Here is a 21,942-nt window from a genome sequence, read left to right on the forward strand (position 1 = left end):
TCAGTTCGAACTGTTGTTTCTTGACCTGCATACAGGTTTCTCAGGAGGCAGGTCAGGTGGTCTGGTATTCCCATCTCTTTCAGAATTTTCCACAGTTTGTTGTGATCCACCCAGTCAAAGGCTTTAGTGTAGTCAATGAAGCAGAAGTAGATATTTTTCTGGAATTCCCTTGCTTTTCCTCTGATCCAGTGGATGTTGGCAGTTTGATCTCTGGTTTCTCTGCCTTTTCTAAATCCAGCTTGTACATCTTGAAGTTCTTAGTTCATATAATACTGAAGCCTCGCTTGAAAGATTTTGAGGATAACCTTGCTAGCATATGAAAAGAGTGCAATTGCATTGTAATTTGAACATTCTTTGGCATTGCTTTTCTTTGAGATTGGAATGAAAACTGACCTTTTCTAGTCCTGTAGCCACTGCTGAGTTTTCCAAATTTGCTAGCATATGCAGTGCAGCACTTTTTATAGCATCATCTTCTAGGATTTGAAAATAGTTCAGCTGGAATTCCATCACCTTCACTAGTTTTGTTTGTAGTGATGCTTCCTAAGGCCTATTTGACTTCAAACTCCAGGATGTCTGGCTCTAGGTGAATGACCACACCGTCATGGCTATCTGGATCATTAAGACCTTTTTGGTACAATTTTTCTGTGTATTCTTGCCACCTCTTCTTAATCTTTTCTGCTTCTGTTAAGTCCTTACTGTTTTTGTCCTTTATTGTGCCTTCTTGGAACTACATTGCCTTCTCTTTTTTTTGTTTGTTTTTTCTACATTGCCTTCTTGCATTTCTTTCTCTTTGAGTAGGTTTTGTTCACTACCTCCTGTACAATGTTACAAACCTTTGTCCATAGTTCCTCTAGTACTCTATCAGGTCTAATCCCTTGAATGTATTCATCACCTCCACTGTATAATCCTAAGGGATTTGATTTAGTTCCTGTCTGAATGGCCTGGTGTTTTCCATACTTTCTTCAATTTGAGCCTGAATTTTGCAATAAGGAGCTCATGATCTGAGCCACAGTCATCCCCAGGTCTTGATTTTGCTGACTGTATAGAGGTTCTCCATCTTTGACTGCAAAGAATATAATCAGTCTGATTTTGGTGTTGTCCATCTGGTGATGTCCATGTGGAGAATTCTCTCTTGTGTTACATGGTAAGGGTAGCAGTGCGTTATATCTGGAGGGTAACTGAATATGTTAAATAATTTGCATGTCTATATTATTTAAATAATAACATAAAATAAGACATATGAATAAATGGTAACCCAAAAGGTGAAGACTACCTAAATGTCTAGCAACTGATAAATGAATCAATAAAATGTGGTATATCCATACAATGAATATTATTTAGTTCTGAAAAGAAATGTAGACTGATATATATTACAGCATGGTTGAGCCTTGAAAAAAATGTGAAAGAAGCCAGACACAAAGGGCCACATATTATATGGTTATATTTATATGAAATATCCAGAATTAGCAAATCCACAGACAGAAAGAAAATGGAGGTTATAAGGAGCTGGGGTAAGAGGGAGAAGGAAAGTTATGTTTATTGCATAGTGAGTTTCTGTGTGAGATGATGAAAAATTTCTGGAAATGAAGAGTGATGATGATTGCATGTCATTGTAAATGTGCTGAATGCTATCGAATTGTCAGTTTAAAGTGGTTTAAATGGTAAATTTTGTTATGTGTATATACCACAATAAAAAAGGAATAAGCAGTAAGGGGTTTGGAACTCACTGTAATAAACCTGTTTTTCTTTTTTGCGCAGGAGCCATGGATCACAGAGGCTTTCATCAGGGAAGTTTCAATAGCTTCCAAAGTAGCTCCAGTGATGAAGACTTGATGGACATACCAGGGACAGCCATGGATTTCTCCATGAGAGATGATGTTCCTCCTTTAGATGGAGAAATAGAAGGTATTATTACTCCTGATGATAATTTATCTTTTTCAAAATTATTTCTAATGTATATACAATAGCATTAATTTATCTACTTGTACCCAATCCTATGAGTTTTAACATGTGCTTAGATTACTTGTAACCCCTCCCACCAACAAGATATAGAATAGTTCAACAATTCCAAAGAATTCCTTCTTATTACCTTTTGCACTCAGACCTTCCCTACCCCCAACCCCTGGTAACCACTGATTTGTTCTCTGGCCCATAGTTTTTCCTTTTCGAGAATGTCATGTACATGGAGTCACATAGTATATCAACTTTTTATTTTGCATTTTTGTGCTGGGTCTTCATTGCTGCGTGTGGGCTTTCTCTAGTTGAGGCGTGTGGGGCTGCTCTTCATCATGGTGCATGGGCTTCTCATTGTGGTGGTTTCTCTTGTTGTGGTACACGGGCCCTAGGGCATGCAGGCTTAAGTAGTTGCAACTCTCAGTCTCTAGAGTGCAGGCTCAGTAGTTGTGGTGCACAGACTTAGTTGCTCTGCAGCCTGCGGGGTCTTCCTGGACCAGGGATCAAACATGTGTCTCCTGCATTTGCAGGCAGATTCTTAACCACTGGACCACCAAGGAAGACCAGTATGTCCACTTTTGAGACTGACTTCATTTACTCAGCTTAATGCTTTGGAGATTCACCCAAGTTGTTCGTTCCTTGCTGAATAGTATACCCCAGAGTGAAATCACTGAATAATGTGATAAATGTGTGCTGAACTTTATAAGAAGCTGTTGAACCATTTTCCAGAGTGGCTGTACCATTTTGCATCTGAGCTCGCCACATTTGGTAGGTAGTTCCACTTGTCCTGCATTCTCCACAGCTGTTGGTATTTCTAAATAATTTTTATTTTAACCATTCTAACAGCTATGTAGTGTTATCTCATGATGGTTTAATTTCATTTTCCTAATGGCTTATGATTTTGAACATCATTTCATGTGCGTATTTGCCAAATTTATATCCTCGTTGATGAAATGTCTGTTCAAATCCTTTCCCCCTTTCATAATTTTTTTTTTATTATCTGGAATATATTTATGAAAGGAGAATTCCTCTTATATATTGTTTGGTTATCCAGTAATGTCATTCTTTTCATTGGCTACATATAATTTCATGGGATAGATATAGCATAGTTTATTTAACTAAGCTTTTATTGATACACATTTCAGTTGTTTACAATATTTTGCTATTTGTGTGTGTGTGTGATGTGTATCTTTTAAGTGTATGAGAGCATTTTTGTAGCATGAGTGTGTAAGAGTGTGTATTTCCCCACCACCTTACTGGTACTAAATATTATAATTATTTTTTCATCTTTACAATATGATGAAATAAATATATCCCCATTATTTTAATTTTTACTTTTTTAAATTATTGAGCTTGAGCATATTTTCATGTTTATTAACCATTTAAATTTCTTTTTCTGGGGAATTCCCTGGTGGTCCAATGGTTCAGACTTCACATTCTCACTGCCAGGAGCCTGGGTTCAGTCCCTGGTTGAGGAACTAAGATCCCACAAGCCCCATGACATGGACAAAAAAAAATTCTTTTTCTGAAAGTTTCCTGTTCATATGATGTTCCTGTTTTTCTAATGGGCTATCTTATTTTTTTAATAAGACCCTTTATAGCTCAGTTGGTAAAGAATCTGCCTGCAATGCAGGAGACCCCGGTTTGATTCCTGGGCTGGGAAGATCCACTGGAAAAGGGATAGGCTACCCACTCCAGTATTCTTGGTCTTCCCTTGTGTCTTAGCTGGTAAAGAATCCACCTGCAATGTGGGAGACCTGGGTTTGATCCCTGGGTTGGGAAGATCCCCTGGAGAAGGGAAAGGCTATCCTCTTCAGTATTCTGGCCTGGAGAATTCCATGGACTAAGTCCATGGGGTCACAAAGAGTCAGACACGACTGAGCAACTTTCACTTCATATTATTATTCTTAATCTTTTGTCTAATGTAGGTTGAAAATATATTTTTTCTCTTCCTGGTTCGCCTTTGTTAGCTTTGTTTTTTTAATCTTCAAATATTTTAAATTTTGTACATAGCTAGGTATATAACCCTTTTGTATCTGCTTAGTTTCTTGTTATAATTAGAAAGGACTGTATCACTTTAAGATTAAATTATTTTTTTTAGTGGATAAATAAATTGTTTATTTCAGACCAAACATTTTTATGGCTCTAGGAATCCCAAGAGTTTTTCAGATTTAGTAGTAGAATCAATTAAAGTATTTTCAGAACAGCATAGCATTTTTGTATGAACTGTCATATATAAATGTGTGTTTTTCATTAAAAAAAATCAGAAGTTCCTATGTGTAAGCTGCTTAAGAGGTGGACATTATAATCTTTAGCAAAGTGAATTTACTGCTTCATGTCTCTGAAAAGAAAATAATTATTTTAAAACATTATCAAGTAATATCAGATGAAAGGAAAGAGTCCTATTCAGATTCCAGCTACAGAGGCAATTTACTTACTCTACATCGTATTTTACAAAAGTCTCTAATATCAACATCCATTAAGACATGATAGGAGTAACTTTCACTGTTAGTCACTCAGTCATGTCTGACTCTTTATGACCCCATTAACTGTAGCCTGCCAGGCTCCTCTGTCCAAGGAGACAATAATTCTGGAGAAAGTAGCCATTCCCTCCTCCAGGGGATCTTCCCAACACAGGGATTGAATGCAGGTCTCCTGCCTAGCAGACAGATTCTTTACCATCTGAGCCACCAGGGAAGCCCTCTTTATCATTATCTAAAAGTCTCCAAGTTTGGCACAGTTTATGCATTTGATATAGAATGTAAGAAAAAGAGAAGAGTCAGGATTCCAAGATACCTTCCTTTTTTAAAAAAAAGTTTTACATGAGCATCTAGATTAAATTTATGTACTTAAAACTGTTGTCTGTTTCTTTAAGTTACTGGGATTGCCATTCTCAAAGTGAAGTCAGGAGGCAAGAAACTACTGTCAGAATTCATTATTTAGCAAATTTGTGTTAAGGGCATATGACATTGCAGATATTTTTCTAGGTTCTGGGAATTAGGAAGGCTTTAAGGCACCATACCTGCCTTCATGAAGTTGATTCTAGCTAGCAGAAACATAACTATTTATGACAGTATCTATCTCTTAGAGTTGTTTTCAGGATTAAATGAGATAATAATATATAAAATGCTTATGTACCTGGTATCAAGTTAATGCTCAATAAAATGTTAGCTATCATCATCATTATTTTATGTCTATTATAACCCTATATTATAAGTGCTATAGCTCTTATAAGAACTTAGCAGAGGACTCATTCTGTGTGTGTGTGTGTGTGTGTGTGTGTGTGTGTGTTTGTAGGACTGGAAAAAATTTCACAGAAAAGGTGTGTTTGAGAAGGGCCTTGGAAGATAAGTTACTAGGTAGGAGGAAGAGCATTCAAGGCAGAAAGTAAGCTTTTACAGAGCAGCAAACATATAGAGATATAAAATGGAAGATATAAGCCTAAATAAGTAAATTTGGGTCTTGAATGTCATGCTGAGAAGTTTGAATGAACTTTATTGTCACTGTGAGGACAAACTCTTTCACATACTCATCAAGTACCTGCTATGAACCGGGTACTGCTATAGGCACTAAGAATACAGTGGCCGGATTAACATAGATAAGCTCCAAGCTGATCTGGAATTTAGATCTAGTTGGATAAATAAACAGACAGATTCTCTAGTTAATTATGACAATAGATGATAACCGAGAATAATACTGTGGTTGGAATGGTCAGGGAAGGCTTCTCTGAGGGGAGGCGAACAACTTGGGATGAATATACCAATATGAAAAACATGAATTCAAAAGGATAACAAGGGGCTTTCCTGGTAGCTCAGTGGTAAAGAATCTGCCTGCCAGTGCAGGAGACACAGGTTTGATCCCTGATCCAGAAAGATCCCACATGACGTGGAGCAGCTAAGCCCTTGCACCACAACTATTGAGTCTGTGCTCTAGAGTCTGGGAGCCACAACTACTGAGCCTACACGCCCTACAGCCCCTGCTCTGCAACAAGAGAAATCACTGTAATGAGAAGCCCACACGCTGCAACTAGAGAGTAACCTCCACTCCCCGCAACTAGAAAAGAGCTTGCGCAGCAATGAAGACCCTGCAAAGCCAAAAATAAATGAATGAATAAATAAAACATTTAAAAAAAGATAAAGAAATTTGCCTGGTAAAGTTACCTCAGGGCAGTGACAGTAGAAGAGACCCCTGAATTTAAAGTTCATAAGAGGGAGGTACTCATAGCTTAGTATTTGGTGGGTTTTTCTATTTGCCTACTAATATAAAAGGAACATTTGTGTATCATGTCCATTTATGTGTAGTTATAACCATAATGAATCAGTTATGTCAATTACTGGCTCTACTGAAGTGGTCAGTTAGGGTATCTGTTAACTAAAATTGGCTACCTCTACTTAAGCCTTCTGGTTAAACCAGAGTAGTTTAGTTATCATCATTGCTTTTAATGAAAAATGATTTCATATGGCATCTATATGACCAAAGCACTTTTTGTGTGTTCATATTGCTCTCAGTAGGTGATGGGGTGAATATCCGTTATTCTCATTTAATAAACTAGAAAACTAAGGCAGGCAAGATTTTAACATTGCTTATGATTGTAGAATATGGTTTTACATGACTAGTCCTTCACTTTTCACTATCCTTCACAGCAGAATTACTACTTGTGGTTTCCAGAGTCTGACCATATAATAATGAAGCTATTTTCCATGAACCACGCACAAAAATCAGTCCACTTACAATACTCTGTAATGATATAATTTTCTTGCTTTGCTTTTTAGTTGTTCTTACTTTAATGTTTTCACACAGCATTTCCTAATGATCATGAAAACAGCAATAGAAAAGAAAGGTCATAAAGTCCTTGATATTTGGTGGTGAAACTGTGCATAAAATATTACATTTTGAACCAGGCACAATAGCACATACTAAGAAGATTAGTTAAAAGGAAGTTGAAAGGCAGTAGAAGTGGTTCTTGCTTTCCAGATGGCTGGAGGGGCTGATTTATGAGGAATGAATAAATAAATTATGCATGGCACGGTTAAATGCATCTGAGGTAGTGTTATAGTAGTCTGTAAATTACAAGAAACATAAACACAGAGATCTGAATGAACGGGAGGAGGAGGCAAATAGAAAAAGGGTTTGAGTAACAGGAAAAAATTCAGAGCTATTCTTGTAGTCCATCTGTTCTCACTTGCCTGCCTCCACAGCCTGGAACTACTTGTCAGCAATTCAGTCATGCATGCATTCAGTATTTTATGGAATACCCAGATATGAACTGTGCTGTTTTGGTAATGTTCTTCGATACCCTTCTTCCTCTCACTTCCTCATCTTTCTACCTAGCCTGCCTTGCTGCTACTCCCTAACTGTAGAATGAAGAGAGATTCCTGGCAGAAAGTACAGCACAGGTAGAGGAAGCAGCAGCAGGAGAGACCCTTTTCTGCTCAAAACAGAGGCTGTGAGTCTGGGGCATGAGACTCAAGGGTGGGGATGGTGACAGTTGGAGCAGGAGATAGGTTGGGAGAGCTTTTAGACCTTACCTTGTAACCAAGCAGTTACCAAATGATTTAAAAGCAGAGGAATGTGATTAGATCGATGTTTTAGAGAATGTATGGCAGTGTGGAGGATGGATTCAGGGGAAGGGTATGCTGGAGACTGGAAGACCATTAAACTGTTAGTTTTGAACAATCTAGGCAAAAGAGCAAAGGCCTGAGTTAAGACAGCAGGAATGGAGATGGGGGAAGAATAAGTTCTGGAGAAATTTTGGAGTGAGCATCAGTAAGACCAATTAGACATGGAGAACAGACCAGAAATGTCAGAGATAACTTACAAGCCCAGGTGAAGTATAGGCAGGCCATTTCTCCCTCACATGTGAGCACATGCCCAGACCACCCCTGCCAGCCTCAGCATAAGCTCCTGATGTCCCAGGGAAAGGAAAAAAAAAAAAAACTCATTTAAAATGAAAAAATATGACAGTGTGTGAAATACACCATGGAAGCTGTGAAACAGTTCTATTTGTTCTGCCCTGCTGTTAAAAACAAAACACAAAAAACAAAAAAAACCAGAATGGAGAAACCTACCATCATCATTTCAGTTAGGTTCTCCCAAACTGTCTCAAGCAATTTGTGTGCATGGTGCGAGAAGGAGAAGGAAACGGAATTTGGGATCCATCACCCTCAAGGTATTCAAACTTCCCTAAACATTTGGCCTAGTAATAGAAGTAGCAGCAGCAGCAGTGGTAGTAGTAATAGTGTTAGTCGCTCAGTCATGTCCGACTCTCTGCAACCCCATGGACTGTAGCCCACCAGGCTCCTCTGTCCATGGGATCCTCCAGACAAGAATACTGGAGTGATTTGCCATTCCCTTCTCCAGGGGATCTTCCTGACCCAGGGATCGAACCCCAGTCTCTTGCAATGTAGGCAGATTTTTTAAACACTTAGCCTAGGAGAATGGCAATTGTTATTACTGCTTTTTGAGCTTGAAAAAAGAGTGACTGATATCAGAAGCTCTGTGGAGCCATAAACCTCACCTGTTTTATATGCTGAACCCATAAAATGGGGTGTATGGTGATGGTCCACAGGCATTAAAGGCTTTAAAGTTTCCTTAATGGGAAAATACCTGGTCAGATTTTAGAATGTACACCCCATAATCTCTCCCCCATTTATATGTTTATATTGTTGTCTTAAGTATATGTTTTATTTGGATCTACTGAGTTTTTACCCAATGTCCCATCCAGGATACAACATTACATTTTGTCATTGTGTCTCCTTGGGCCCCTCTTGGCTGTGATGGTTTCTTAGACTTCCTTTCTATTTGGTGATCTTGACAGTTTTGAGGAGTACTGGCCCGGTGTTTGTAGATTGTTGCTCAACTGGGATTTGTTTGATGCTTTTCTCATAATTAGACTGAAACTTGGGGGAGAAGACTAGAGGTAAAATGTCTTTCTTACCACATTCATATCAAAGGTATATGCTGTCAGTATGACTCATGACTGCTGATGTTCACCTTGATCACTTGGATGAGGCAGTATTTATCAATTTTTCGACTGCGAAGTTACACTTTTTTCATCCTTTTCATAATGTGTTCTTTGGAAGGAAGTCACTGCATAGCTGACACTTAAGAATAAGGAAGTTATTCTCTACCTCCTTGAGGGTGGAGTATCTAAAGATACTATTTGGAATTGTTCTTCATTAGAGATTTCTCTATTCTCTCCCAGTTATTTATTTAATCATTTATTTATAACAGTAGGGACTCATTTGTTTAATACTTTGGACTATAATCCATTATAATTTATTTTATTCAAATTTTTCTAGCTGTCCACTCAAAGCTCTTTCAGTTGGCTCTGTTTCCCTTTGACATACCCCTGTTACTGTGGAGATTTCTTGAGCACTTACTTACTTTTTGGTACAACATACTCCAGGCCCGTGTTATGTATTTCCTGACTCAGTCCTAGAATCAGCCATTTCTCCAAGGAGCCCTGGTTCCTTTCAGTGGAGGTTGGTATTAGAAACCAAGATCTGGGCATTCAGTGTGCTTTTTTTCTATTGGGGTGTTGTTGATTCTAGGCCCACTCAGTAAGGAAATACAAATATATGTGTATACTGACCTACATATTTAACTATCTGCATCTATATTAAGCTAAACATGAGATCATACTGATGTCTCTAATTCTAATCCATTAACACATGGTTCATTCTTGCCTTCTTCCCTTACTTGACTGTAACCTTCCCCTTAAGGTAGTGAGAAACATGGCTCTCACCATCCACCATCCAATTTTTAACTGTTCATTTCCAATGTGCATGCATGGATTTCAAATTGTTAACCCATATCCTTCATGGGAAACTACTTTATCAACTACAGTAAAGCACTTATACAAAATTCCTTTTGCCTTTAGTTTTAAAAACTCCATTTCTAGTTACTTGGGTCAGCATCTTTTCCTTTTACCCCTTTTAGAGAGGCTGTTTCATAAATTTGTAATATAATTAGATTCTTTTGTCACTTAATGCATTCCATCCTGGGATTTTTTTTTTAATTGCATACATTAAGGTTCACTCTTTGTACTGTAAAGCTCTATAGATTTTGATAAGTACATGGTGACGTGTATCTACTATTACAGTATCATGCAGAATAGTTTCACTGCCCTGAGAAATCCCATGTCTTACCTATTCAATGTCCTTCCTTCTGAGCCCCTGGCAACCATCAATCCATTTTCATCTTCATAAATTTGTCTTTTCCAGGATATCTTTGGGCTTTCCTGGGTGGCTCAGCCAGTAAAGAATCTGCCTTCAGTGCAGGAGACGTGGGTTTGATCCCTGGGTCAGGAAGATCCCCTGGAGAAGGGAATAGCTACCCATTCCAGTATTCTTTTCTGTAAAGTCCCATGGACAGAGGAGCCTGGTGGGGTATATAGTCCATGGGGGTCTCAAAGAGTTGGATACAACTGAGTGACTAACACTTTGAGAGTTTCTTTATGAACAGAATCATACAGCGTGTAGACTTTTCAGATTGGCTTCTTTCATTTAGCAATATGCATTTAAGGCTCTTCTATGTCTTTGTGTAGATTGATAGCACATTCCTTTTCATTGCTGAATAATATTCCACTGTCCAGCTATACCACAGTTAGTCTATTCATTCACCTACCTACTGTATAACATCTTGGTTTCTTCCAACTTTTGACAATTATGACTAAAGCTGCTACAAATATCTGTGTGTGAGCTTTCCCTTACGCATAAGTTTTCAAGTCAGTTGGGTAAATATATGGTGTGTGATTTCTGGATTATGTGATAAAACTTTTTAGTTTTATGAGAAATTGCCAAACTGTCTTCTAAAGTGGGTGTGCCATTTTGTTTCCCCGTCAACAATGATTGATAGTGCCTGTAACTCCACATCCTTGCAAGCAGTTGGTATTGTCAGTGTTTTAGATTTTAGCCATTCTAATAGGTGTGCAGTGGGATCTCATTGTTAATTTGCATTACCCTAATGACAAATGATGATGAGCATATTTTCATTTGCTATTTGCCATCTGTATGTCTTCTTTGGTGAGGGTCAGATCTTTTGATTTTAGATCTTCTTTTCTAATATATACATTTAATACTATAAATTTCTAAGGACTGCTTTTGCTGTATCCCACAAATTTTGTTATGTTGTATTTTCATTTTCACTTCAAAATATTTCAAAATTCATCTTGAGAGGTCTTTAACCCATGGGTTATTTGGCAGCGTGTTGCTTAATTTCCAGGTATTTCGGCATTTTCCAGCTATTTTTCTGTAGGTTTCTAGTTTAATTCTCTTGTGTTAAGATTTATGTTAAACTGGCTAGGAGTTGGGCTGTGTTTAATGTTTGGTGTAATCATTGGTGCTAGGGGGCTAAATCTCTCTAGTGTCCTTGTTTTTGTCTCCTGTCTTGACTGAGCTTCCTTAAGCACCACTCCATTCTGTATCTTGCAGCTGTAATTCACTGCTATTAAGTATGAAAGTGAAAGCATTAGTCACTCAGTCGTGTCCAACTCTTTGTGATCCCGTGGAGTGTAGCCCACCAGGCTTCTCTGTCTATGGGATTTCCCAGGCAAGAATACTGGAGTGGGTTGCCATTCCCTTCTCAAGGGGATCTTCCCAGCCCAGGAATGGAACACAGGTCTTTGCTGCTGGATTCTTTACCTTCTGAGCCAGTATACAGGAGCCCTATTGGTATGGTGGTATGGTATAGGGGAATAGGTTATTTTATAATTTTCTGATTAAATCGCAGTGTCTGTTGGACCTGTGTTTTGTATTTGACCTTCACAAAATATAATCCAGTGGTATAGCACTTTGTTTTCCCTGTCCCCTACTCCTGTCAGAATTTCCAACCCATTTCCTGGAAACCCAGACCCCTACTGACTTTGCTTTTTTTTCCCTTAGGTGAGATTAGGAGGCTGGGGTAGGGGCTGGAGAGGGAAGAATGCCCTTCCCCCACCTGGGATAAGTCTCAGGCAAAGTATTTTCCCCTGGAGCATAGGCCTTTGGTAGAATGACCTGTTTGGCCTATTTCACAATGATAACTCTTACCTTTTCATCAGAGTCTGGAGGAGATCTTTCTTTGAGAACACCAAAGTATAGGCTCAGAAGTTTCTTATTCTCATGTAAGTCCATACTCAGCCTTCAGAAATTAGTCAGAATTGCCATTTAAGTGGCCAGGTAAGCAGATCTTTCTCGATGTCTTTTCAGATAAACCTGTCTCTTCAGATCTGGGGGTTGGAATTTCCTTTGCAACCTTATATTTCTCTCTGGTGAGCCCTGGAAAAGTTACTGATTTTCCAGTTTTTTCTAGCCTTTTCTTGTTTTTCAAATGGGAGTGACAACTTCTTATTTATTTATTTTAACTGAAGTATAGTTAATTTACAGTGTTGTATTAGTTTCAAGTGAACAGCAAGACAACTGAGCTTTTTACTTGCAAGGGCTGAATCTGGAAGCTCCCCATTTATTTTCTAATTAGTTACACTGCTTTGGTCCCCTCTTGAAAGAAGAAAATTAGAGGACAAACATTTGGCCTCTAATAAATCCTGAGTGGATTATTTTGAACCGCACTTTGTTCCAGTTTATGACATTCTAGGGTAGAGGAAAGGGTTGCTGTGATGTTTTGGGAGTGTTGCGCGTGTTTCTGGGGTCTGTGGCTAGCGGGTCCTCCAGAGGTTTGGTAACCATGTTGGTATAGCTCTGGTTAGCCGGAGACCAGATGCGTTTGGTCCCAGGTGTGCCCCACTTCACTGCTGAGCTGAATCTTACTTTTCCAAGATTAGTACCATTTTATGATCTTGCCAGAAGAGTATTCTCTAACTATGCAATCAAAATACCTTTGAAATTCTTCAAAGCTAAGGTCTTCTGAAAAGTCATTTAGCACAATGTATGAATGATCCACAAATAATCATTGCTAAAATAATGAGTTTGAGGGTGGGAAAGGACTGTAAAAATCATACATGTTAATACACCCTCGTTTTACAGACGGGGAACCTTAAAGCCACAGAGATGAAGGCAGTTGCTCAGGGTGACAAAATTACTGAGTTACGGAGCTAGGCTTGGAATCTGTATCTTCTTATTGCTGGACAATGGGCCTGATCACGAAGACTATTTTTCCCATTGACTTTCACTTAAAAATTTAGTAAGCCATCTTCCTTCTGGTACATTTTTCCTGGTGTTGTCTGAAACCTGTCGCCTGTTTTGTTTCCAAATACCCCAATGGTCTGCCTCTCACAATAGAAGTCTTTCCTTTGCGATGTCCTGTTTCTAATCTTCTAGCTGCACTATTGTTATTTTTCTTTTTAGAAACACACATAACACATAAACACACCTCACTGTTAGAGATTCAAACAGTGCACATGTATATAACATGTGAAAGTCCCCCCCCTCACTGCCGACTTCCCACTCCAGAGATAACCCTTCAAAATAATTCAGTTATGACCCTTTCAATTCTTTTTCTATCCAGTTAACACAGAGATACACAATTTTTAAAAATCTTATTATTTTGTAAATAGCTTTTTTCACATAGTAGGTTTGAGAGATTTTTCTGTTTCAGTACACATCAGCCTGCTTCTTTCCTTGTGCTATTCCCCCATTACTGGACTCTTTCATTGTTTCCAGTGCTGCAGTGAATAACATGCATATGTTGGTGTATGCAGGTCCAGGTGTTTCTAAATTTAAGAGCATTTCCTAGATTATATGTGTGTGTGCTTAATTCATTTTTGTTTGTTTGGGGCATTCCATATACCTTGTGGGATCTTAGTTCCCTGACTAGGGATCGAACCCGTGCCCCCTACATTGGCAGCATGGGGTCTTAACCACTGGAAGTCCTAATTAATTTTTTTGTCCATAACATCACACTATTCCCATGAGTTTGGGAAGAACTTGCTATTTCCTCTCTTGAAGTTTTTCTCTCTGCCAAAGAATGATTGCTAATCTCTTATCCCCGGCTTCCTTTTGGAGATTAATAGAGAGAAACCAATGTAGGCTCAGTACAGAAGAACTGGTGAGTTGCTGCTTCTAAAATAATAAGTATAAGTAATTACATAGGCTTGTGCTAGCCAAAGGGTTTCTCAATGCTCTGGTATGGAATGTACTTCTTAGAGCAAGATCTCCCTATCCATTACATTTCCCAGTCCTCTTGTCAGTCCCTTGTAAAGTATAAAGTTGAGAAGGAAGGAATGAAGAGCAAGTAAGGGAGCAGAGGGCTATTTTCTTTATATGGACAACCCTCTCAGCAATGCTGTCAAACCTAGCCCCTCTATTTCCATTTCTGCATTGATTTTGTACATTGGGAGTCTATAGGTACCAAACCATGCTCCTCAAGTTGTTTTTCCAAACACTGGTAACTCTAGCAGTTAGTACCCTAGCTCCACTGGTAATGAAAATGAGTTGGGTGGGGAAACTTCTAGATTAGAACAGATGGCTGGGAATAGAAAGCTTAAAAGATACACTGTGAAGCAAATGTCTGCAACCTTGTGTGCACAGAGCTGTATCCAGTGGGAGCCATGGAGTCTGAAGGTGGTATTAGAATCTAGATAAATGCTTAGATAAATGCTTATCTCAAAAGCCTTTTTCCTATCCCTTTCTGCCATGCCCCATCTTCCTGTATACTTCTTGTAACCCTCAAACTTTATTTTAATAGCACATATATATTTGTTCCTGTTGTTGCAGTTCTGTTGCCCACCTCTCTCAACACCTGATTGAACTTGTGTCTTTTCGCCTGTATTAGGCAGGCGGGTTCTTTACCACTAGCGCCACCTGGGCAGCCCAGCTCTCAGCAGTCAGTCCTTAATTGAAATGGGTGCAGGGGTGACCGTCAGAACAACACAGACACTGAGCCATGTCCCGGAGCCTCTTGGTGTTGCAGCTGCTGCATCATGGGAAAGTTCAGGAGCCTCTGGGGGATGGTTGTGGGGGAAGAGAGTCCTTAGGAAAGACTCTCTCTGTAGTTATCTCTCTACAGCCACTCACAAAGTGAGGTATTTCACTATGTAACAACCAGTATGGCTTAACAGATATGTATCAATGGAATGCGTGCCTGCTAAGTTACTTTACCACTAGTACCACCTGGGAAGCCCAGTCAATGGAAATAGTCACCATGAATAAGTGCCCTAGGAGCCAAACTAAGATAGTATATTAAAGCATAACATAGTCCTGTGACACTCTCCAGGGCTTTGATGAGAGGGCTGCTTCACTAATATTTGCTTTTCAACTAGTGGGTATGGGTTAGTGGGAAAGAAAAATGGAGGCACAAGTTGATAGAAAGGTCCTAAAAATGTTGACTAATTACTGAGGCTTCAACTGTAATGTATTCTCAAACACAGAGGTGAATGGAATGTGAAAGAGTTCATGGCTTGTTGGGAGATCTGGAATAGATGAACCAGTACAAGAAGGGAAAGAGGTGCAGATATGAAAGTGAGAAGTGGCTCATAATAAACTCTTAGTACTTGTTGTTGAATGAAGGTACAATTTTAAAAATCACAGGATGAATATCTGCTGATGTGTGCTAGGTAGAATGTTGACTGTTTTTGTATATGTGCTTTTAGCTTTGCAAAAATACAAAATATCCCTGTAAAAACTGAAATATATCCTAAAAGTGCAACTATTTTCCAAGTCCTCTGATGCATACCAATAGCCCTGCTCCATTTCTCTGTGTGCTTCTTTCTTTCTTTAGGCTGCTGCCAGTAAGTGAGCCCAGTATGTCACTAAAGCAGTATGTCAGGGTGCACAAGGTTTCTTTCTATCCTCTTTCCCCTTGTGTTTCTGTTAGTGTTTAACTAATTCACTTAATCAGTTACTGTTCAGCTCCCCCAGGAAATTTCTAATGGCATATTGGTTAGAGATTGAAATAAACATTAATTCTCAAATTGGAATTTATTTTCTTGTATCTTAAGGGGTTTTCTAGTTTTAAGCATCATGTGATTTTTAGAAAATATTAGAAAGTGGTTTCCATAAAGGGAAATGAGCAAAATAAATTCATTTATATGCCTCCTCATTCAGCCATGTGCTTTTATACACCCATTAATTAAGTTTTTAGACCTTTCCAGGAAAGCTGTTTCAAGGTTGACTTTTTTTTTTTCTGACTAGTTTTCTGTACATTTTTGTCCCAGACTCAAGCAATGCAGATAAGCTTTAGGGGACCTTTCTATTATCATTTAAGATCCAGATGTACTTTAACTTGAATCATTTTCCTGCTAGAGCATTAAACCATTTCTTATATAACTTACGGTGAATGGCACACTATGCCTTCAAAACTTAGATAAGTTTTACCTTTGTGTGTGTGTGTGTGTGTGTGTGTGTGTGTAGACACAAGAATATAGACTTGCCTAAGAACCCCAATCTTGATATTTAGAGCTGTTGTTTAATTTTGCTTTTTTTCTTGGCAGAGTACACACCAGAAGCTTAACTTTTTAAAAAAAATCACCCTGTTTTTAAATTGAAGTATAGTTGATTTACAGTATTTCAGGTTGTATAGGAAAGTGATTCTGTTATATATATATATATATATATATATATATATATATATACTTTTTCAGATTAATAATATTTTCCCTCATAGGTTATTACAAGATATTGACTATAGTTCCCTGTGTTATACAGTAGGTCCTTGTTTATCTAAAGAAGCTTAAGTTTTAATCCATTGTTTTTTGAAAAGCCTTTTGCATTTTGCTACTCTATTTGTACCTCAGTAGTTGATCCAGAATGGAATAATTTCTACACTCATTCTTGATAACTTAGTTTTATGAATTTAATATTTCTTTCTACTAAGTAAAAAAAAATGCTAAGAAAATAGACCAATTGGATGTGGAATAAGACCCACAGCTTAAGCTATTTGTCATCAAGTCATATATAGACACCTCTGTGAAAGAGTGTCATCCCTCTCATTGATAAAACCTTAAAAAGTAGTAGTATTATTGTCATCATCCTTATTATACAGTTAAAGTATTTTTTCCTATTCTAAAAATTATGATGAATGTCTTCTAATTCCTAGTCCATACTTGTGTCAAATCCTCGTTAAGTGGTCTTCCTATGTTGAAAGTTTTAAAAACTTTGTTGTAGGAGCAACTAACATATTAGAAACAGAAAACGATCTGATCAGATCTGTGCTCCACAAAAATAACTCTGTCCCCAAATATCAACTTTACTGTTGTGGTTTTATCATAGGATACATTAAAAATTGGTAAGCATTTCTCTTATTTCCATAGTAATTGACTTACACCTGACAGCCTGTATAAAGGAACATGTGCTAGAGATTACACATTTGGCAGAGAAGGGAATAGTGGGGTAGAAAAGAGTAAAAGAAATATAATGTCAAATTCTGAATACCAGTGCCTCATTTATTTTTTTTTAATTGAAGTATAGTTGATTTATAATATTGTGTTAATTTCTGGTATACAGCAGAGTGATTCATTTATACATTTTGGGGAGGATGGGAGAGAATTTTAATGCAGCCACCAAATTAAAGGATAAAATCATACTGTAAACATAACTTAAAACAATTTAGAATCATAAACAAAATGTAAGGTAGACTGACTAGTAACATTCACCAAATATTGATTAGGAAAATTATATAGTAATAAAGTAACACAGGTGCCTCCTTCTCTAAAAATCACAAAAAACAATTGCATAAATTACAGCCAAAAATTGAATACAACAACTCATTGTAATTTTAGTGTGTGTGTGTGTGTGTGTGTATATATATATATATATATATATACACTAAATATATCTATATTCCTTTTCATATTCTTTTCCCTTATAGGTTATTACAAAATATTGAGTATAGTTTCCTATGCTATACAGTAGGTCCTTGTTGGTTATCTATTTTATATATAGTTGTGTGCATCTGCTAATCCCAACTCCTAAATTATCTCCCTTTCCTTCCTCTTTAGTAACTGTAAGTGTGTTTTATATGTCTGTGAGTCTGTTTCTATTTTGTAAATAAGTTCGTTTGTATCATTTTTTAGATTCCGCATGTAAGTGGTATCATGCAACATTTGTCTTTCTCTGCATTACTTCGCTTAATGTGATAATATCTAGATCCAACCACGTTGCTGAAAATCCAGTGCCTCATTTCTTAATCTGAATTGTAATTAAATCTCATTTTAGTAGGAGGACTGTGTCATAGCTATCAGTCCTCTAGTTTTCAAGAGAGGTAAATTTACATGGAATAAAATAGTTCCTCCGCAGAAGCACTGATGGAGCATTTGAAAAACATGTGAACTTTCACCAGAAGTTATTGACATGGTACTAGTTATGCAATCCAGTTACCAAACATTGAAAATCTATACATTTTCTTAAGTACCAAAAACTAGTATGTTAAAGTGTAAAATAAATCTAATAAGGTAATGCAAGTCTTATTATAAGCGAATATATTCTGTAGTGGTCTTCAGATACTACACATAGAATCCCATTTAGTAAAGAAAACCTTGAAGGAGGCTTGTGAGGTTGGCCCTGTCATCCTCTTTAAGTAAGAAATACATACTTTTCTAAAAGTATAATTGTACAGTACAGTCACACTTGAGTCATAGCTTTTGCTTTTTAAACTTGTTAATTCTTTGCCACAATACTATCAGTTGCCGCTTCATTTTACTTCTTGTTAGTGCCAGGTTAGTTCATCAAGAACTGAGATACTGTCATAGTGATGGACTGGACGAAAAGCATGTAGGTTCCATGAAGTGCCTCACATTTCCTAAGGTTTGTTATATTGATACTTTAGGATTCATCAGGCCTTAAGAATTGATGACAGTAATCACAACATTTTGAAACAGTATATGTAGGTCTGATTATTGGAGCACACCGACTAGATTAATGTTTAACAGTGGCTGCTCTGTGCATTCACTTAGGTGGTTCAGTTCAGTTCAGTCGCTCAGTCGTGTCCGACTCTTTGCGACCCCATGAATCACAGCACGCCAGGCCTCCCTGTCTATCACCAACTCCCGGAGTTCACTCAAACTCATGTCCATAGAGTCAGTGATGCCATCCAACCATCTCATCCTCTGTCGTCCCCTTCTCCTCCTGCCCCCAATCCCTCCCAGCATCAGAGTCTTTTCCAATGAGTCAACTCTTCGCATGAGGTGGTCAAAGTACTGGAGTTTCAGCTTTAGCATCATCCTTCCAAAGAAATCCCAGGGCTGATCTCCTTCAGAATGGACTGGTTGGATCTCCTTGCAGTCCAAGGGACTCTCAAGAGTCTTCTCCAATACCACAGTTCAAAAGCATCAATTCTTTGGCGCTTAGCCTTCTTCACAGTCCAACTCTCACATCCATACATGACCAATGGAAAAACCATAGCCTTGACTAGACGGACCTTTGTTGGCAAAGTAATGTCTCTGCTTTTGAATATGCTATCTAGGTTGGTCATAACTTTCCTTCCAAGGAGTAAGCGTCTTTTAATTTCATGGCTGCAGTCACCATCTGCAGTCATTTTGGAGCCCCAAAAATAAAGTCTGCCAGTTTCCACTGTTTCCCCATCTATTTCCCATGAAGTGATGGGACCGGATGTCATGATCTTAGTTTTCTGAATGTTGAGCTTTAAGCCAACTTTTTCACTCTCCTCTTTCACTTTTATCAAGAGGCTTTTGAATTCCTCTTCACTTTCTGCCATAAGGGTGGTGTCATCTGCATATCTGAGGTTATTGATATTTCTCCCGGCAACCTTGATTCCAGCTTGTGTTTCTTCCAGTCCAGCGTTTCTCATGATGTATTCTGCATATAAGTTAAATAAGGAGGGTGACAATATACAGCCTTGACATACTCCTTTTCCTATTTGGAACCAGTCTGTTGTTCCATGTCCAGTTCTAACTGTTGCTTCCTGACCTGCATAGACGTTTCTCAAGAGGTAGGTCAGGTGGTCTGGTATTCCCATCTCTTTCAGAATTTTCCACAGTTTATTGTGATCCACACAGTCGAAGGCTTTGGCATAGTCAATAAAGCAGAAATAGATGTTTTTCTGGAACTCTCTCACTTTGTTCATGATCCAGCGGATGTTGGCAATTTGGTCTCTGGTTCATCTGCCTTTTCTAAAACCAGCTTGAACATCAGGAAGTTCATGGTTCATGTATTGCTGAAGCCTGGCTTGGAGAATTTTGAGCATTACTTTACTAGCGTGTGAGATGAGTGCAATTGTGTGGTAGTTTGAGCATTCTTTGGCATTGCCTTTCTTTGGGATTGAAATGAAAACTGACCTTTTCCAGTCCTGTGGCCACTGCTGAGTTTTCCAAATTTGCTGGCATATTGAGTGCAGCACTTTCATAGCATCATCTTTCAGGATTTGAAATAGCTCAACTGGAATTCCACCACCTCCACTAGCTTTGTTCATAGTGATGCTTTCTAAGGCCCACTTGAGTTCACATTCCAGGATGTCTGGCTCTAGATGAGTGATTACACCATCGTGATTATCTGGGTCATGAAGATCTTTTTTGTACAGTTCTTCTGTGTATTCTTGCCACCTCTTCTTAATATCTTCTGCTTCTGTTAGGTCCATACCATTTCTGTCCTTTATCGAGCCCATCTTTGCATGAAATGTTCCCTTGGTCAATTTTTCATAATTTTCTCTGTAGAAAGACATAAGCTATGTGTATACAGTTTAAAGAATAATCATAATGTGAATACTCAGGTAACCCCTGCCCAGATTAAGAAAAATTGCCAGCCTTCCCAAAGCCCAACCTTCACCATGTGCTCCATCCAGAAGATGACTCCCCTCTCTCCCTAGTCAGCTACTGTCTTTACTTTGGGCATTTTCTTGTTTCCCCTTAAAATGTAGTCACTTACATGGGTATCCTAAAACCATATAACTTAGGTTTGTCTGCCTTTGAACTTAAATGAATAAAATCATGTTATGTGCTCTCTTGTGTCTGGCATCTTTTTATTCATTTCACTAATTTAGCTCATTACTCTGGTGAGATTTTTATCTGTGTTATTGGTATCCAGTACATTAAAAAAAAGCCTTTCCATATTTGCCTGTCTCTCTCTCCCTCCCCCTTTTTAAAATATTTAAGATCCCTGTAACTTTAAATGCTTTCTGATGTTTATACTTTGCCTTCTTAGATTTTCTGCTAAATGAGGTCTGAAAACCTTAAATTTTTCTGAATCCCAGTTTTCTGAACTGACTTGACTGCCTCTGGTTTGATGGCATTTGTTTAGATGAGACTACATCTTTAAGGCTTCTGTGCTTAGTTAAAAATCTTCTTTCTCCAAGGCTGGTCCAAGGGTCTGGTCACGTGATTCCAACAGTGACATCACAGTCTGACCGCCAGGGAACATTGGTGCTTCTTTAGGTGGTGTTTGTTCCTGTGAAAGGCAGAGAATACAGCAAGTGCCCTTCTAAAGCAGTTCAGACCGGGGCTTCTTCTGTAAAAGCTCCTCAACCTAAATGAGGAAATGCGGGCTGCCAAGGTTATTTCTTCTTTGAGGCAGAAAAAAAGAAAGCTGTGATTGAAGGTAAGCAGGCTTGAGCCTGGCCAAGGACCAAAGCATGACCCCAGGGAGAAGGGGGTCTGGAGAATCACAAGCAGTCTGTTGTCGGATTCTAATCACTGCCTGCTCTTTCCGAGCTGCCTGACAATTTGCGTTTATAATAGACTATCTACAAAGAAGGATGATTCAGTACTCATGTTACCCAGTGATGTAATAGGATTTTTTCTTTCCTGTTAGGAAGCTGTTGCAGATCTTCATTTTTTCTTAATATCCTTTGAACTGGGGGCCTCATTTGATGCCTAGTGTAACATTAGATATCTAGTAGAAGCTTTTTAAAAATCAGTTTCACAAAATCCTTTGAAAATTTCTCCTGAAAGGAGCACACTTAAACCAGAGTAAATTCAATTGAAGCATTAACCTGCTTGAAAAAGTCAGTTTCTGGTTGGTTGGTGTCCTGTGTTCATGTCAGCATTTGTCTTGAGAATTGAAAGAGCTTGGTTCCCTGCTGCCCCACATACTTTAGCCTCTTTCTGCCCTCCTTTCCCAGCTGGCTGTTTCCCTCCAATCTCTCAGACAACACACCAGCATT

General features: G+C 38.3%; 1 protein-coding gene across 2 annotated transcripts in view; it reads left to right on the forward strand.

Moving 5' to 3' along the window:
* CLCN5 (chloride voltage-gated channel 5) overlaps positions 1 to 21,942 on the forward strand; it is a 182,621-nt gene that overhangs the window by 128,812 nt on the left and 31,867 nt on the right. The window contains exon 3 of one of the 2 annotated variants that reach the window (XM_061410112.1): positions 1,759 to 1,905. In XM_061410112.1, coding sequence (XP_061266096.1) covers positions 1,759 to 1,905 — 147 coding nt within the window. Of the gene's footprint in view, positions 1 to 1,758; positions 1,906 to 10,341; positions 21,378 to 21,942 lie in introns of those variants that run through there. The other variant, XM_061410113.1, reaches the window with a different exon arrangement.

This window comes from Bos javanicus, chromosome X (assembly GCF_032452875.1).
Source record: "Bos javanicus breed banteng chromosome X, ARS-OSU_banteng_1.0, whole genome shotgun sequence".
In the NCBI taxonomy this organism is placed as follows: Eukaryota; Metazoa; Chordata; class Mammalia; order Artiodactyla; family Bovidae; genus Bos; species Bos javanicus.